Here is a 15,378-nt window from a genome sequence, read left to right on the forward strand (position 1 = left end):
GTGGGCAAGGGTAGAAACCGCGAGTTCTATGCGAGTGACCCTTGCTATAAAACCCGTCAAGACCCGCAGATACTCACGGGTCTTATAAGAGTCGTGCTACATTGGGTGAGATCTATCTCTAAAAGTAAACATGATTAGATAGGGTTCTTCTTCTAGGGTTCTTCTTGAACCAAACTATGTAAGGGTTCACAAACCCTAAATGCCAAAAGTCTTCAAGACCTTTCAACTCACAAATTGCAAGTTCTATATATATAAACCCTAGATTCTCTAGGTTTTTCAAAAAGGATCAGCTGCAAAACCCTAGACACACTATTTTATTTCTTGATCTCAAGACCTAACCTTCATATTCAACCGAATACTTGGAGTGCTACCATATCAACTATTATATGTCACTATCTCTTATATATATCTATTCAGACCCTTTATCTTTCAAAGGACCATCATGAGCTAGTGAACTTGACACATATCATGAAATGCACACAAAAATTATACATACCTTTGCAACTTTACCTTATCTCTTTCTTGCAAACATCTGGTTCTTCTTCAAGTGCCAACATTCTTCAACAGATGTTTATCTTTAACACAGGTGCCTCAATTCTTCGTCCTTCAAGCTAGGGTATGATCCATAAAGATATTTTTGCAAAGTCTTTTGTTTCTTATGATATCACAGTTCTTCATGAAGTTCACAAGATCTTGACCTTCAGTATAGTTCTGGTTCTTTCCTCAAACAAGGTGACTCAAATTTGTGTGCTTGCAACTGTGTTTTAATTCTATAAATCATTCCTTTCAGGTCGGCCTCATTGATGGAGTAAGATCTTCTTCTATGTATATGAATGCTTCTCATAGTTATTGTTCTTTATAGAGTTTTGGTTTCTTCTAAACAAGTCGGCTTCATGGTGAAATCCATCATATAGAAACGAAGTCTCATTGTTGTTATACATACTTCACAACCCATCACTGTCAATGTGAGAACCTTCTATTATACGATAAGGCCACTATCATTGTCATACTAGGGTTACTGCGAAACTTTATTAGATCAATGTCATCATAAAACACATGTTATAGCCATATAACTTGGTTATCATGAGATTCTTTGTTATACATTACTTGCCAAGACACTGCCATATATCATGTATGCAATTCAGTCATGTTATGTCTAACTGCAAAGTCGTTGTCTACACATCATGATGTGAACCATAGAAAGAAATACGAGGCACTGAAAAATCGAACGTGTGCACAAAGATTTTTCAACGAGTCTATTCAGAATGCGACCCAACAAGCCAATGCAAGCTCCTATCACTTAGTGTATGTGAGATCCATCACGGAGTACGTAGCATGGCGCGAGCCAACCACAAAGACATTTACCATAGAAGAATGAGTTTATATACGACATAGTGTAGAGAAGTGTGAGATCCATGCGCCACAAAGTAAGACGTGCCACACAGAAAGTATAGAAGCAATGCCATACATGGAGTATATATGCGAGTCTCTAGAGCATAGAAAGAGCCACTGCAAGCTACAAGAATGTGTGAGATACGGTATTACTACTATACGTACCATAGAGATATAGAAGCAATTCCACTGAGATATCATTGTATCAAATTATATGGCTCAGGAGTTGAGCGATGCCACTATGTTATGCGTGAGTCACAGTTAAGACAAATTTGAGCCATTGTTAATTAGATACAAGACTCCACAAATATGTATGCACATTGTGTATGTAATGTCAAGCCACTGTAACCTGATATCAATATAATTTGATGCCACTGTGTGGGGTATACGAGCTACATAGTGTAATGCCATTGTATGGGGTATACGAGCTACATAGTGTAATGCCACTGAAAGCGATGCCATAGAGAGATAACTATGCCACTATTGGAGAGCGATGCCATAGAGAACCAAAGCCATAAAAACAAAAGTGATTCTCTGAGCCATAAAAATATAACGAGCCATAAATAGTGTGATCCTCCGTAGAATAGATTCGAGTCCCCATAGTATATAAGTGAGCCACAGATCTACGAGAGCAAGTCACAAATCTAAGAGAATGAGCCACAGAACAGAATCAGGAATGCGAGCCTCGATCAACGAACAGAGAGTATAAGTTTCAAACATGATGATGATGATGATATTGTTTTAAATTTAGTGATAATTGTTACAACAATGATGAGAATGCCAACAAAGTGTGATCTTCAAACTGCCATCCTTCAACCTTAGCTCTAATACTATGTTGAGAAATCAAAGTTCTTGTAGATTAGGGTTGATTTCTCTTTCATGATAATTACTTGTGAGAGTTTGTTGGCTTATTATTATTATATTTTGTTCTTCTTCATGAGTGGAGTTGTCAATCATGAGTGGAGTTGAATGCACTTGTTTCACCTGCAAATCTTCCATAATTTTCCTGAGCCACACAATTTCCTTTGTTGTTTCAGTTGCTACCACATATTCTCCCCTGTTGTAGAATTTGTTGGAACTGATTGTTTTCGTGACCTCCAGGAGACAGCGCCTAATCCAAGACTCATAGCATAACCTAAAGTAGATACCCCAACTTCTTTATCTCTATCGAAGTCTAAATTAGAGTACCCAATCAAGCTGAAGTCGCCCACCTGTGTATTATACTTAAGTCCAAAGTCTTGAGTTCCCTTCAAGTACTTTAAAACTCTTTTCGCAACAAACCAATGTCCCTTACAAGGCTTTTGCATAAACCTAGAAAGGATTCCAACAACAAATGAAATGTTTGGTCTGGTAATATTCAAGTAGTTGAGACTTCCTACAAGTTGTTTATACTTTGTTGCATCCTCAAATTCTTTTCCTTCAATGGATGTGAACTTTAAGTTTTGTTCCATTGGAGTAGTCAGAGGATTGCATTTAGTCATGCCAAACCTGTTCAACAGATCTCAAATGTACTTCTTCTGAGAGAGGAATATAAACTTTGGATGTTGAGTTACTTCAATACCAAGATAGTAGTGAACATACCCCAAGTCTGTCATTTTAAAACATTTCCTCAATTCCTTCTTTATGGATACAATATAGCTCTCATTGTTCCCTGTCATCAAAAGATCATCTACATACACCACAAGATATACAACTATTTTTCCAACTTTCTTGACAAACAAAGTTGCATCATCAAGATCATAATGTTTAAAGTTGAGTTTCAGAAGATGCTCTGTTAACTTCTCGTACCAGGTTCGCGGTGCTTGCTTGAGGCCATACAAGGATTTTACAAGATTGCATATTTTATGTTCGTGATCCTTCACAACAAATCCTTCTGGTTGGGACATAAAAACATTCACTTTCAGATCTCAATTCAAGAAAGCAATTTTTATAGCCATTTGATGGACTTTCCAACCATTCTGTGTTTCCAAGGCAAAAAGTGTCCGGATGGTAACCCATTTTGCTATGGGGACAAAATTCTCCTCATAGTTGACCACTTCCTTCTGTGCAAAACCTTTTGCCACAAGCCTAGCTTTGTGCTTGTCAAGTGAGCCATCAACTTTATTACTTGTTCTTGTAGACCCACTGCAAAAAACCCTTTCAAATTCTTCTATTAGATTGTCTTCAAATGTTCAGCAGGGAAATACAATGTTCCAAGTCAACAGCAGCAAATGTTGCCCTAACCAGTCCATAAGTCAGTCAAACTGCTTCCAAAAGAGCTCGGTCAGCAATCAAACAACTCTGCCTCCTTTGCTGGTCAAACTTCAGTCAAAACAGTCCCAAAAAGAAAGTCAAAGGAGAGAGAAGGCTACGGACAAAATTCAGTCAACAAACCTGTGGTCAACTCAAGACAAAGTGCCCAGAAAATTTCAGTTCGTTCACCAAGAAATTTGGCCTCCAAAACTCGGATTTTTGCAAGTCAAAATGCCAAGTAGAACTTTGTCAACAACTGCCCAAACAAAAAGTCAACGCAGAGAATCAGAACTAGCCTTCTTCCCTTTGCACGTGGGAACTCAGACTCCTTGCTTCAGATTTGTACGAACCAATCAAGAGAGGAGAGAGAAGAAGAGGTGTTGATGTGATGTCCAAATGAGGTGACCTTGAAGTGTATTTATATGTGACTTTGGGGACCCATTTATGACTTTAGGTCAACCTGTACTTTTGTGATCTAGTGGCGTTTTCATTAAAAATAATATTTTTCCTTGACCGAATTAAATTCTTCCAAGAGCAAAGAGGGGTTTCTTTGGATGAGGAAGGTTGTCCAATAGAGGGAATTTATCCCTGAGCTGCCAAATTAATAGACATGACCTGGAAAAAGGCCGACTTGACAAACTTGGAGCTAAAAAATTCAAATTCCTCTCTTTTAAAAGTCCAAATGGGACTTGATTCAAAATATAATTTTCTTTTGACTCTAGCATTTAAAATATGTTTTACAATAATGAATACAATTGCATCAAGGGCCAAATATACAATATGAAGACCGACCATGGTTACAAAATTCAACAGTGCAAAGTTCAAACCTCTCTTACAGTGCAAAACTTGAGAAAAGTTTTGCACCTCGAGAGCTTTGATCTCGCACACACATTGAATTCTTTATATCTCCCTATATAAAGTTGTTTTAATATAATGCTACTTAATATGGAAATTAATATATTATTACAAAATTAAAAATATAAGAAATTGTATACATTCAATTTATTTATCTTTCTATATAAAGTTGATATAAAATTATGTTACTTAATATGAACAATGAAATATTTTATTTATGATTGACGCTAAAAGTTTAATATCAATATTATTTTAGATGTTATATATAATCTCCATCTTGAGTGGTGAAGGAAGTACACATCTCCCTCGTACTGAAAAGTAGAAAGAAATTGATGGACGAAATTAGAAATTTTTACTATCAATTACTTTATCTCTATGTTGCCAGGAAACGTGGGTTCGGGGACGGTGACGGGGACGACATTTTTGGAAACAGGGTGCGTGGGTTCGTCGGGTAATATAATAATATTAAATTTTAATAATTATATTTTATAAATTATAAATTTATATATTATAAATTTATAAATTATAAATTTATAATTAATAATATATATGAAATTTGAATTTGTATATTTTTTCAACTTTAAACAAGAAAACTTTAATGATAATCATTTAAACATGCACATCATTGAACATTCAACATTGACATTGAAATTTCAAAATTTATCACCAAAAAACTGTTCATTGTTTACATATTAACATGAATCATGGTATGGGACAGATTTTGTCACACACCGCTGACTGAGATACACTAGCCAAGTTTCCTACAAACTCAGGAGTACGCTCAAAAATCCTAAAGTATTCTGAGTTCTCCAAGACTCAACATTTTAAACTTTATTTTATTGGGCTGCCTTGTGTGTTTGGTGGGACAGCAGTGAAATATATGCTGCCAGCAGCCATAATTTATACTTTAATGTAGCCACAAGCCTTAAAAAAAACCACAGAATTTATATGTTAATGTAATGATTCAATTTTTCAAAAATTAAAATATATATACTATGAACTATTTTACTTTTTCTTGAAAAAATTCTGAACCATTTAATTGGATTTTGTTGATCCATGGTGAAATTACATTGCAAGGGCAAGCAACACCATTGTTAGAGGGTAGATAATGAACTGGCGTGAATGTTGTGTAGATGATTGAGTTGAAATACATTCTCACTGAACGGTTTATATTGTAAAGAATAGCACAGAGCTATATTCAGTGTATGAATGCATTTATGTAATGCCATTCATTAATGCAAAAAATGATGAAGATTTTCTGCGCTTTATTAATCTAATTGCAACTATTTCAGGTTAAAAGAACTGAAACGTATACTTCTCATATTATAGTATATAGTATAAAAATTAAAAATTTAACAAGTCTGGGCTGAGTAGAGGTAAGTTTGTGGCATTGTCATCTCTGTTTAGGGCTTCGGTTGAGTACATGAGTCTGCATAGGGAGGCCGAGGTCTGTTCCTTAGTGAATAGTGAGCTGTTTTGTGTAAACAATGGCATGAATCAAGCCCTACAGCTCAGCGTTTGACAACAAGAAGGAGGAGATACTATGCCGCAGCTGTAGGAGGCAAATTGAGTGTATAAAAGTGGACTGACAGTTGTGGCTCATGTTGCAGACAGTCCGAAACAGCAAGAAGTTGTGACATTCATTCCGGCAAGCCTTTAAAAGAACCCAAAGAACCCAACCCGAAGAACCCAAGAATCCAAGAACCCATTAAAGGAAAAGAACCCAATTTTTTTTTTGAAGAACCCGGTTCTTCATGGAAGAACCCGGTTCTTCTGGGTTCTTCTGGGAAGAACCCGTACCCAAATCCGGTACTTGGGTGCGGGAACCCGGGACGGGTTCGAGAACCCCACCCCCGGGTGCGGGAACCCGTGCAACCTCTTTATATATAAAGTTGATGTAATTATGTTATTTATGGTGGACATTGAAGTGTTTTGTTTATCGCTGACATTGAAATATTTTTTTGCTATTAATATTTATGTACAATATTGAAAGATTTTTTGTCATTAACATTTTCTTTTATTTTTTAATGTAGTATTATTTTATTTCTTTTAATGTAACGTTACATGACAACATCTCTCCCATACTGGGCTGTAGAGCACCTCTCGCAAAATGCTTGATGTGCCCGGTGTAATGTCAATCATAAATGTTTTTTCTGTAGAATGGTTTGTAATGCTTTTTCTGTAGAATGGTTTGTAATGATGTGTTATGCTTAAATGAAAACAGTAATATTACATTCCATCTTTTACAACAAACAGATTCGCATGTTCGGGCAGTGACCAAAATTCAAATTGAAGAATAAAAGCATAAGCATGAACAGTGAGCCCACCTGGATTTTGGTGCAAAACGTCAATATTCAAGTTCTTTAAATTCTTTACATTTTCCCTTCTGTGTTGATCTTGCCCGTGGTATTTGCTTCCATGTAGAGAAGATGGAAGTATCTCTTGGTTTGAGAAACCATTTTCCAAAGTTGAAAGGTTAGATTGCAGCATTTCCATACTTGAAGCATTCCAAGGAGAAGAAATGTCCTTTTGTGAGTATCCAGAATCATCTACTTCTAGATTCAGCTCATCTCTAAGTTGTTGAAGGCATGCAATTTCCTGATTTGTCAAAGAAACAGCATCATTGGTCAAGGGATTACTGCAATCTTCATTCTTGTTTATATCATCTCCCGAGTCAAGCTCATCATTTCCCACAACCAGATTAGAACTGACTTCCTCCAGTGTTCCTGGACTGTGAATCCAAGATGACGAATATATTTCTCTGCTTCCAGTTCCATCACTTGAGTTCTGCATTTGTGTCAAAGCGGAATGTTGGGTTTGAACAGCTAAAGAACCATTTTTTGAGAAGTTGGTTAGTGAACAGGAACTGAATCTTCCCTGCAAAAGTGTTAGTAAGTGGCTGTTAATCAAACTGTATCTATAACAATCAAAACTTTCCACACAGCCACAAGAGAAGTGCATAACCTAATCATTAAGAAGAAATATAGATGATACACATAATACAATTGCCATTCAAAATTGCATACATTCAATGCAACTAAATTCCAATAAGAATAGACCCCAACACCAGCTATCCCCAGGCCCAATCAGCTAACCTGAGATCCTCTTTCAAGCTATTCTCATTAAATCTATAACGCCAAAACACAACATGAAGCATATTTCAAGTTATTCTCGCCGGCTCCATAAAATAAGAAACAAAATATGAATTTAACTCAATGTAACATGAATGACTAGCCACGACACATCAAAAACAACAATCCATGAGCTCTAATATCTGTGAATCTTTGCAGCTTCTAGTTGTTTATCAGCATTAGTATATACTATATAGCCCCTTTCATTTTTCATTCTCCACGAAGATGGGAGTCATGCAAATTGTTTCAGTTCAATCAACACTAAATGACAAGAAAGAAGGCAGGATGCTACAATTTTATATGGAAACCACTTGCAAAGAAGAGAAAACACATGGGAGATGTCAAAGCAGAAAATGTGTAGAAAGATCAGAAGTAAATGAAAATGAATGTGAAGATCAAAGTATAATATGTTTCTATGCCTGCAAAACAAATTCAGAACTTATTCATGGACAAAGAGAAAGGAAAGAAAATAACAACAGCATTTCTGAAACAAGTTCCTTTTTTATTTGGAAAGAACAACAAGAAAAATGTAAAGACATACTCCATAGAAATGGCAACAAAACTAATGCTATGTGCAAAAGCAGCATTATTTGTACATATAGGTAATCGCACAATTCAAGGGTTTTCATAACATTCATATTTCTGATGATTATGTAAGGTCAAGGAGTTTTTGAGAATGAATTTTTCGAATTTAGTGTGGCATAGCTCTGTGAAAATATTTTTCTCTCCATTCAACATGAGAAAGAAAGCAGGGCATACCTCCGTAACTTCTCTGTAATGCACAAGAACAATATGCTCAAAGGACCTGCAAGATACAGCATTTATTGAAGCTGTCATCCATGCTGCATATTCATATAGCAAGAAATCATAAAGTAAACACTGTAAAAAAATATCACAGGGACTCCAAAGAGTAGGTATATGAACACAGCAATTTACTGTGTACAATTTATGCGTATTTTAGGCATGACTTGAGAGCAGTGGTTGCAGTTTTCAACAAGTAAATTACAATAAGTATTCGTCTAAAGGGCTCAATTCCTATAATTTAACTAATAAGCAAAGCTTGCAATTAGTTGTGAAAAGTATGATGCTTATGTGACAGACAACCAAACTTGATTTTGTGGAAACTGGATAGTGGATTAAAAATGGGGTTTCCAGAACAGATCTGACCCATGGAGTTGCATTTTGAAAACTAACTTTCATGAATCATACAATGAGTATACTCATAAGCAGTTTTGTCCCAACCAATGTTATCAGAGGCACACTGATTGTTAGCTAAAACGACTAAACTGGCTAGTCAGACCAGTTTTGGGGTTTCCCGTGCAGAACCAAATCCTCAGGTTGAAAATGCCCAGTTTTGCTCTGAAACAGTCAAAACCAGTCATAACTAGCTGGTTCAAGCCAAAACTGGTCAGAACCAGCTGGGTTGACTGGTTTTGTACTAGTGAACTATTCACCCAAGGAAGCTGAAAATTCAGATGTTTCTGTAGTTTGATTTGATACTAGACCATAGTATGATTATTTCTGGACTTTGCATGCCATTTAGAGCCTCAATATACATTGTGGTTTTATTTCAGTTCAGATATGTCCTGCACTTAGTGCCGTTTTGCTATATTCACCCTTACAATGCTATATACATGAGAAGACTTGCATATTTGTGTCTAATGGTTTGGATCGCATAGGTGTATATGATATATATTTTTTAATCAAAATTTGAATATTTCATGTATTTTTTGGTTGACCAGCTATTGTGTTTGGTTTGTACCAGTTCCACTCCAATTTCCATGTAGTTCCAATTTTGGGGGTCAATCCGTTTGGTCACTGATCTGGTTCTGATAACTCATGTTATCTGTGATTTCAGCAGAGGTACATATGTGCACATCTTCATTTTTGGCAGCTGTCATTGTAAGCCCAAAGGATGCAAGTAAAAAGCCTTGTAGGCCATGAGGAGGCTATGTATTATGGTATCCTAGGTCTATTATGATTGGCCATGCCCAGTCCCGCTTGTAACTGTTGATTTTTTGTGTAGCATAAGGAGGTATTCCAGCATGCCAAAAGGTCACTTACGTCGGCCTAGAAAATTTGTGAAAATTAAAATAAAGTTTTGTTTTTTGGGCATCATATAGGCTCAAAAAGGACAAGTCGGCTCCACCATGAAAGGGTGTGTCCCTTGGTCAAAATTCACCCATTCGACTTGTATATATACGATGTGACACTTCACCTTGATCAATCAATCATCACATCCTCTCTCTTCTAGAGCAGCCGCACGTGGTAACAGATAGAGACCGAATTCACTGAAAGTTGACTGAATTTGAGTTTGACTGAGTTTGACCATTGACAAGAGTTCGCTGCAGGACCGAGCTTGATTGCAGGCCAAAATTTTGACTGTTGACCAGCACTGACTTGTGTATTTTTGGCTGGTTTGACCAGTGTTGAATTGCTGGAATTGACCAGGTTTGACCAGTATTTGGACTTGGATTTTGGCACAGATTTCTAGACAATTTGGATTTGTAAACCTTGCTGCAGAATAATTTCTCCTAGAAGAAAAGTTGTTGGGTTGTCTCCCAAGTTTCGTTTTTGGAAGGAGAAAATTGTTCTCTATTGTGCATGGCTGTCCCTTTATGATCTTACTGTTTTCGCTGCATTTACTGTTGAAATTTTCGGTGCACAATTGCTCAATGATATCAGTGGCGTAAGATGAATTGTTAAACATCATTAGGTAGTAATTATCAGAACATATAATTGGTTTCTACTATGCATCTTGTAGAAAATTAAACATAGTATCCTAAAGTCACCCTAAGAGACAAGCGTTCAATAGCTTGACTAGATTTTCTGAACTGTTGCCAAATGTTCCCAAGTCTCAAAATGGAAGACAAGTTTCAAAAGGAAGCTATTCTAGAGCCAGAGGGAGCTGACGAGAAAGTCTTTATTTCCGCTCTTCCAGGCACTATTACCAATAGCAGTGATGTTTGGTTAGTGGACAGTGGGTCTTCTACATGTTGCCACCTAAATCCACACCTGGGCTAACGTGGAGAAAATATTTAACTCCACTTGGTGTGGCCTTGGGAGCAAGTCTCGAGATGAGTAGTTGTCACTCAGATCTCAGCTTCTCTGTTTAGGCTAACTCCTATTGAAGCCAAGGGGGTGGACCTTATGAGACAAAAAGGCTAAGGCTTGACTTAAGCTAAGTTAAATTAAATCAAGTTCTAGGAGTTAAATGAAATTAGACAAGATACATTCAACCATCAATTAATGAATTGCAGCATGTAATCTTCAAAGCATGTAAAATGATGTCACAAGTAAATTGCCATAAGTGTTGAATTTTGTAGCTATGGTCGGTCTTCATAGTTAATATTTTAGACCTTGAAATATATGTAATAATGAATTTAAGACATGTTCTTCATGTCGGTTTCAAAAGAGAAAATTTTGAATTTTGAATTTTTGGCTCCAAAGTTGTCAAGTCAGCCCTCCTTCAAGTCAAGTCAGCCCCAGTTGAAGTGGCACCCATCTAGCCATCCAGAACTCTATATATACTCCACTCGTCCTCCTCCACAACGCAGAAATTCAGATCACATAAGAAAAGATATCTTCTATCCATTCAAGCGAAGAAGAAGAAGGACAAGAAAGACAAAAAAGGACAAAGGAGAAAGACATCTCTAGCTTTCTCTCTCTATCTATCTCGCATGTGTGAAACTCTCCTTCTGTAGCTTCGCACGTGTGGTTTTCTGGGCAGTTTTTGGGTAGCAAGTCCAAAGTTTCTGGGTAGAAGAGCTGAGTTTCGGGGTGTAGAGAAGAACGCTGAAGTTTGGTCTAGGAAGATTGTTGACCACTACTGGTCAACTACCCATGCAGTGCACCCCGTTTTTCTTGACAGAAAGAAGCAGCACCTGATCAGCATGTCCGTGCCATCCGGCCATCATCAGCAGCTTGATCTTTTTGATTGTAAACCCAGTCTGCATGTATTAACTGTAAATAATCTTAGCAGACATGAGTCATGTGTATAATTTGCCTAGGTGGACCTAACTTTCTGATGATAATCTACGTCCCGGAAGGTTTTTTGTCTCACCGATCCACGGATCGGCAGAGTTTTCCTTCAAACCTGACCCCAAAGCCGGGATTGATTTTGTCGTTAGAACTTTAGGAGAATCCTAGTGTGTTGATCTGCTAGATTATCGTTGTGTCGCAGAACTGGGTATTTTGTGAGGGTCTGTATTAATTGGGTTTGTCCCTTAAGATGTAATTTTGTAAAAGTCATGATGTAATGTGTCCTGAGGGTCGAGAAATGTTTTAAATCCCCTCATGAGTCCTAAGTCCTAGGTCCTAGGTGATGTTTCTGAAGGTTTAGTTCAGTGATCCATTTTAAAATGAATTAAAAAATTAAAAAATGAATAAAAATAATAAAATAATGAAAAATAATAAAAAAATTAAAAAATCAAGCAAAAACCCTAACTAATAAAATAATAATGTTAATAAATCGACGGATGAGATCAAGAGATGTCTTGATCCTCATCAACGGTCGAGATCATTTCTACATGGATCACTTGAACTAGCCGTTAGGATCATTTCCTTTATATAGGGTCTTAGGGGGTCATTTCAAATCATCTGATCTGTGAGTCTGTACTGAAAAGCTCTCTTGTAATCTGATTTTCTGATTAATAAAAAGACTTTGGGGTTCAAAACTGGCTGGTGTTACTCTCCGGAATTGCTGTGAGATCTTTAATTTTCTGCATATTTCAGTTTTCACCCATTTATCATAGCTTGTTTTTAGAGTAGTGTGAGCACAGGTATCTTGTTCACCTGCTAGGGTTTGAGGGCTGCTAGGGTTTCTGAAATAATGGCAGGTATCTCCATTATTTCCTGAGATCTAGCAGCTTTCTCTCTCTCTTTGCTGATGGTTGCTTGAGATGTGCAGGAAAACATCTTTTGAAGGAAATTTTGTGGGCGTTTCGGGGAAGTTCTCGGCTGAACCAGCCAACTCCCGCAAGCATTTTCTGTGCAGAGCCCAGCTGATTGTGCCCTGGGTTAATCTTTTAAGTTTTATTTCGTGTTTTACATTGAGAGATTTTTCTTTCTGTTCACAGTGAAGTTCAAAATATCTGATATTCTGAAAGTATTTCTGCTCTTATTTGCTGAATCTGGCTATTTCAGGGGCCAAAAATCTGTAAATTTATTAGCTGTCTTAGGGTTTAAATTTTTTTTTTCTGTTCTAGGGTTTTAGATTTTGCTTTATGCAGATTTGATTAGGGTTTTGTCGTTTTTTGCAGGACTGCCATCAAGGGTAACATTGCCGGCAACAGAGAAAAAAAAAAAAAAAAAAAAGAGGGGCGTTCAACAGTGGCATTTTTTCCGCGTGAATACCGTCTACTGCCATCTCCATTGTTGCAGCTTTCAAAACGCAACCCTGTGCACCAAACCGAAATTTTTTTTTTGCTGCTTTCACACTCAGAAAACGCCCAAGAAAATCGTGTTTTGTTGAGCCAATTTTTGTTGCTTTCATCAGTGGTGATTTTGGTCGCTGGAGGCTTCAAAGCGGTGGCAAATAGATACATAGGCTCAGCACATGAAAGCATCACTTCCTCAGCGTGAAAATCCGTCCACGATTTGTAGTTACGGGCCAGATACATTGTATGCGTTACCAGCCGTCAAGCTCAGCTCCTTAAATCGCCGCCGTCTGTTTTGCTGGAACCCGCAACACTCTCAAATGATCCCAGTCCGCCATCAAGGAGACTTTATGCGGTAATTTCTGTGTCTTCAGTAAAATCGATTTCTTGTGCTGCGCATCTATTACGCCATTGAAGCATCCCTCAGATGCATACGCAGAGAAACAATAACCCCCTGCGTTTCAAGCAAACATCCACGCAGATTTCTCACGGGTTCTGGCGTGAGTTCAGTGCATTTCGATTCAGGTAACGTTTCATCATTTTCGAATAGCTGCGTTTGGGATTTATGGTGATATGTATAGACGCGCCTCAGGTAACAAATATGTATCGTTTTTTTCTGCTGAGAGGTATCGTAATGCCCAGGCAAATCGATTTTAGTCTATGGTCATCACTGCGTATTCGTTTTGTTTGATTTACGTTACCGTAGGGTTTTCAGGCTGGTTGCATTTATTTACTTTAGATTAAATGTGTTAGTCGTAGGTTTAGGGTAATGTTTTAGTGTAGATTTTAATTCCATATAGTTTCATTTATATTTTACTTTAGATTTTGTTTATTAGTTTTTTTTTTTTTTTTTTTTTAGATTTAAGTTTATGTATATATTTTCTATAGTTTTAAGTTTGGTTGAGTTTTATAAAAAATCAAAAAAGGAAAAATGCGATTTGGCTTTAGATATTAAATTTCATTTTATTTTTTTTATTTTTTAGGTTATATGCATATACATATTTCAACTTTTAGAGTTAGATTTGTTTTTTATTGAAATTTTGATTAGTTTTATTTGTAAAAAAAAAATTGTTTAGATTTAGTTTTATTTAAAGTTTTAGATTTAAGATTTTAATTTTTGTTTTAGGATAGATATTTTTATTTTTTTTGGATTTTTTAATTTTCTTTTTTTTATAATATTTCAAAAAAAAAAATGATATATATAAAAAAATATAAAAAAAAAAAAAAAAAAAAAATTGAAAAGCATAAAAAATTTTCGTGGAAAAACTATTTTGCCAGTTTCAGTTGTCTATCATGTTATATCTTTCATACTGAGATCTAATTTTTTAAATCGAGATACGAAATCCAATGTCTGGTTAATAATTCATGATGCTCATGGTGGTTTAAGGCATTTATCTCTTCAAAGTTTCCAGATGCTGGATATCGTTTTGATCACTTGATTTCGCTGATGACAAATGATTGCTTTTCGCGGTTTATGTTTCTATATCATTTAACAAGTAATCATTGTAATAACAATCTCTTAAGGCACTGGTCTGTTCGATTAATCAAATCATCTTAGTCGTGTCTCGTGTCTCCCAACCAACTGGTCGACAGTTGGTCTCCATCATCTCACAGGGTCTACCCCCCTTAGCCGCGGGAGACAAGCTTAAACAGAGGGATCGGGGATCAGAGTGACAGCCCCCGGTCTGAGCGTTGTCGTGCCAATCTGCGCGACAACAAAGATCAAGCAAGGTCGAGTTTGTTGGGTAGATTGGAGACTTGACAAGAGGGCAGTTTGACCAGGTTTGACCAGAGTTGTATTGCTGGTCAGTTTGACCTTTGTATTTGACTAGAAGAATTAGGTGCATCTCTTGTTGAACTAAAGAATTTCTCTAAGGAAAAGGTTGTTGGGTTTTTCCCCCAAGTGGGTTTTCCCAAGGTAAATCTTGTGTTATCTTTGTGCATTGTGATCTCTACTATCCTACTATTTTTATGGTTGAATTTTTGAAGTGTAATTGCTTAATGATAAACTAGAAGTGCTAAAATAATATCTACATCATTGGAAGTAATTATCAATTTTTCATAAATTAGTGGTTGTATCTATTGCACTTAAAAAATCAACATGGTATTAGAGCTTTGGTGAAGGAAAGGGCATTGAAATCACTCTTGCAGAGACCTACATCTGTAATCTGAATGTTTATCTATGACCATGGGTTCCTCTATGAAGACAAAGAACGAGTTGGAAGGAGCTACAAATTTCAGGGCCGGAAGACAAGGATTGACTTCATTCTTGCAAAGAATGATGTTTTGGATCTTGTGAAAGGCAAGATTTACTGAACCTATAGATAATGAAGGGAAAGCAAAATACAAGGATGACATCACAACCATCACAACCATGAGTATTATTGTGG

General features: G+C 36.6%; 1 protein-coding gene across 1 annotated transcript in view; it reads right to left on the reverse strand.

The window, feature by feature from the left end:
- The window catches only part of LOC149142436 (uncharacterized), a 274,916-nt gene that overhangs the window by 154,119 nt on the left and 105,419 nt on the right, over window positions 1–15,378 (reverse strand). The window contains exons 6-7 of the mRNA XM_089451481.1: window positions 8,370–8,415; window positions 6,807–7,356 (exon numbers count right to left, since the gene is read on the reverse strand). Coding sequence (XP_089307607.1) covers window positions 6,807–7,356; window positions 8,370–8,415 — 596 coding nt within the window. The remainder of the gene's footprint in view (window positions 1–6,806; window positions 7,357–8,369; window positions 8,416–15,378) is intronic.

The sequence above is a fragment of the Pinus tabuliformis genome, chromosome X (assembly GCF_031772625.1).
Source record: "Pinus tabuliformis cultivar Carrire ecotype Pingquan chromosome X, CPIR1, whole genome shotgun sequence".
In the NCBI taxonomy this organism is placed as follows: domain Eukaryota; kingdom Viridiplantae; phylum Streptophyta; class Pinopsida; order Pinales; family Pinaceae; genus Pinus; species Pinus tabuliformis.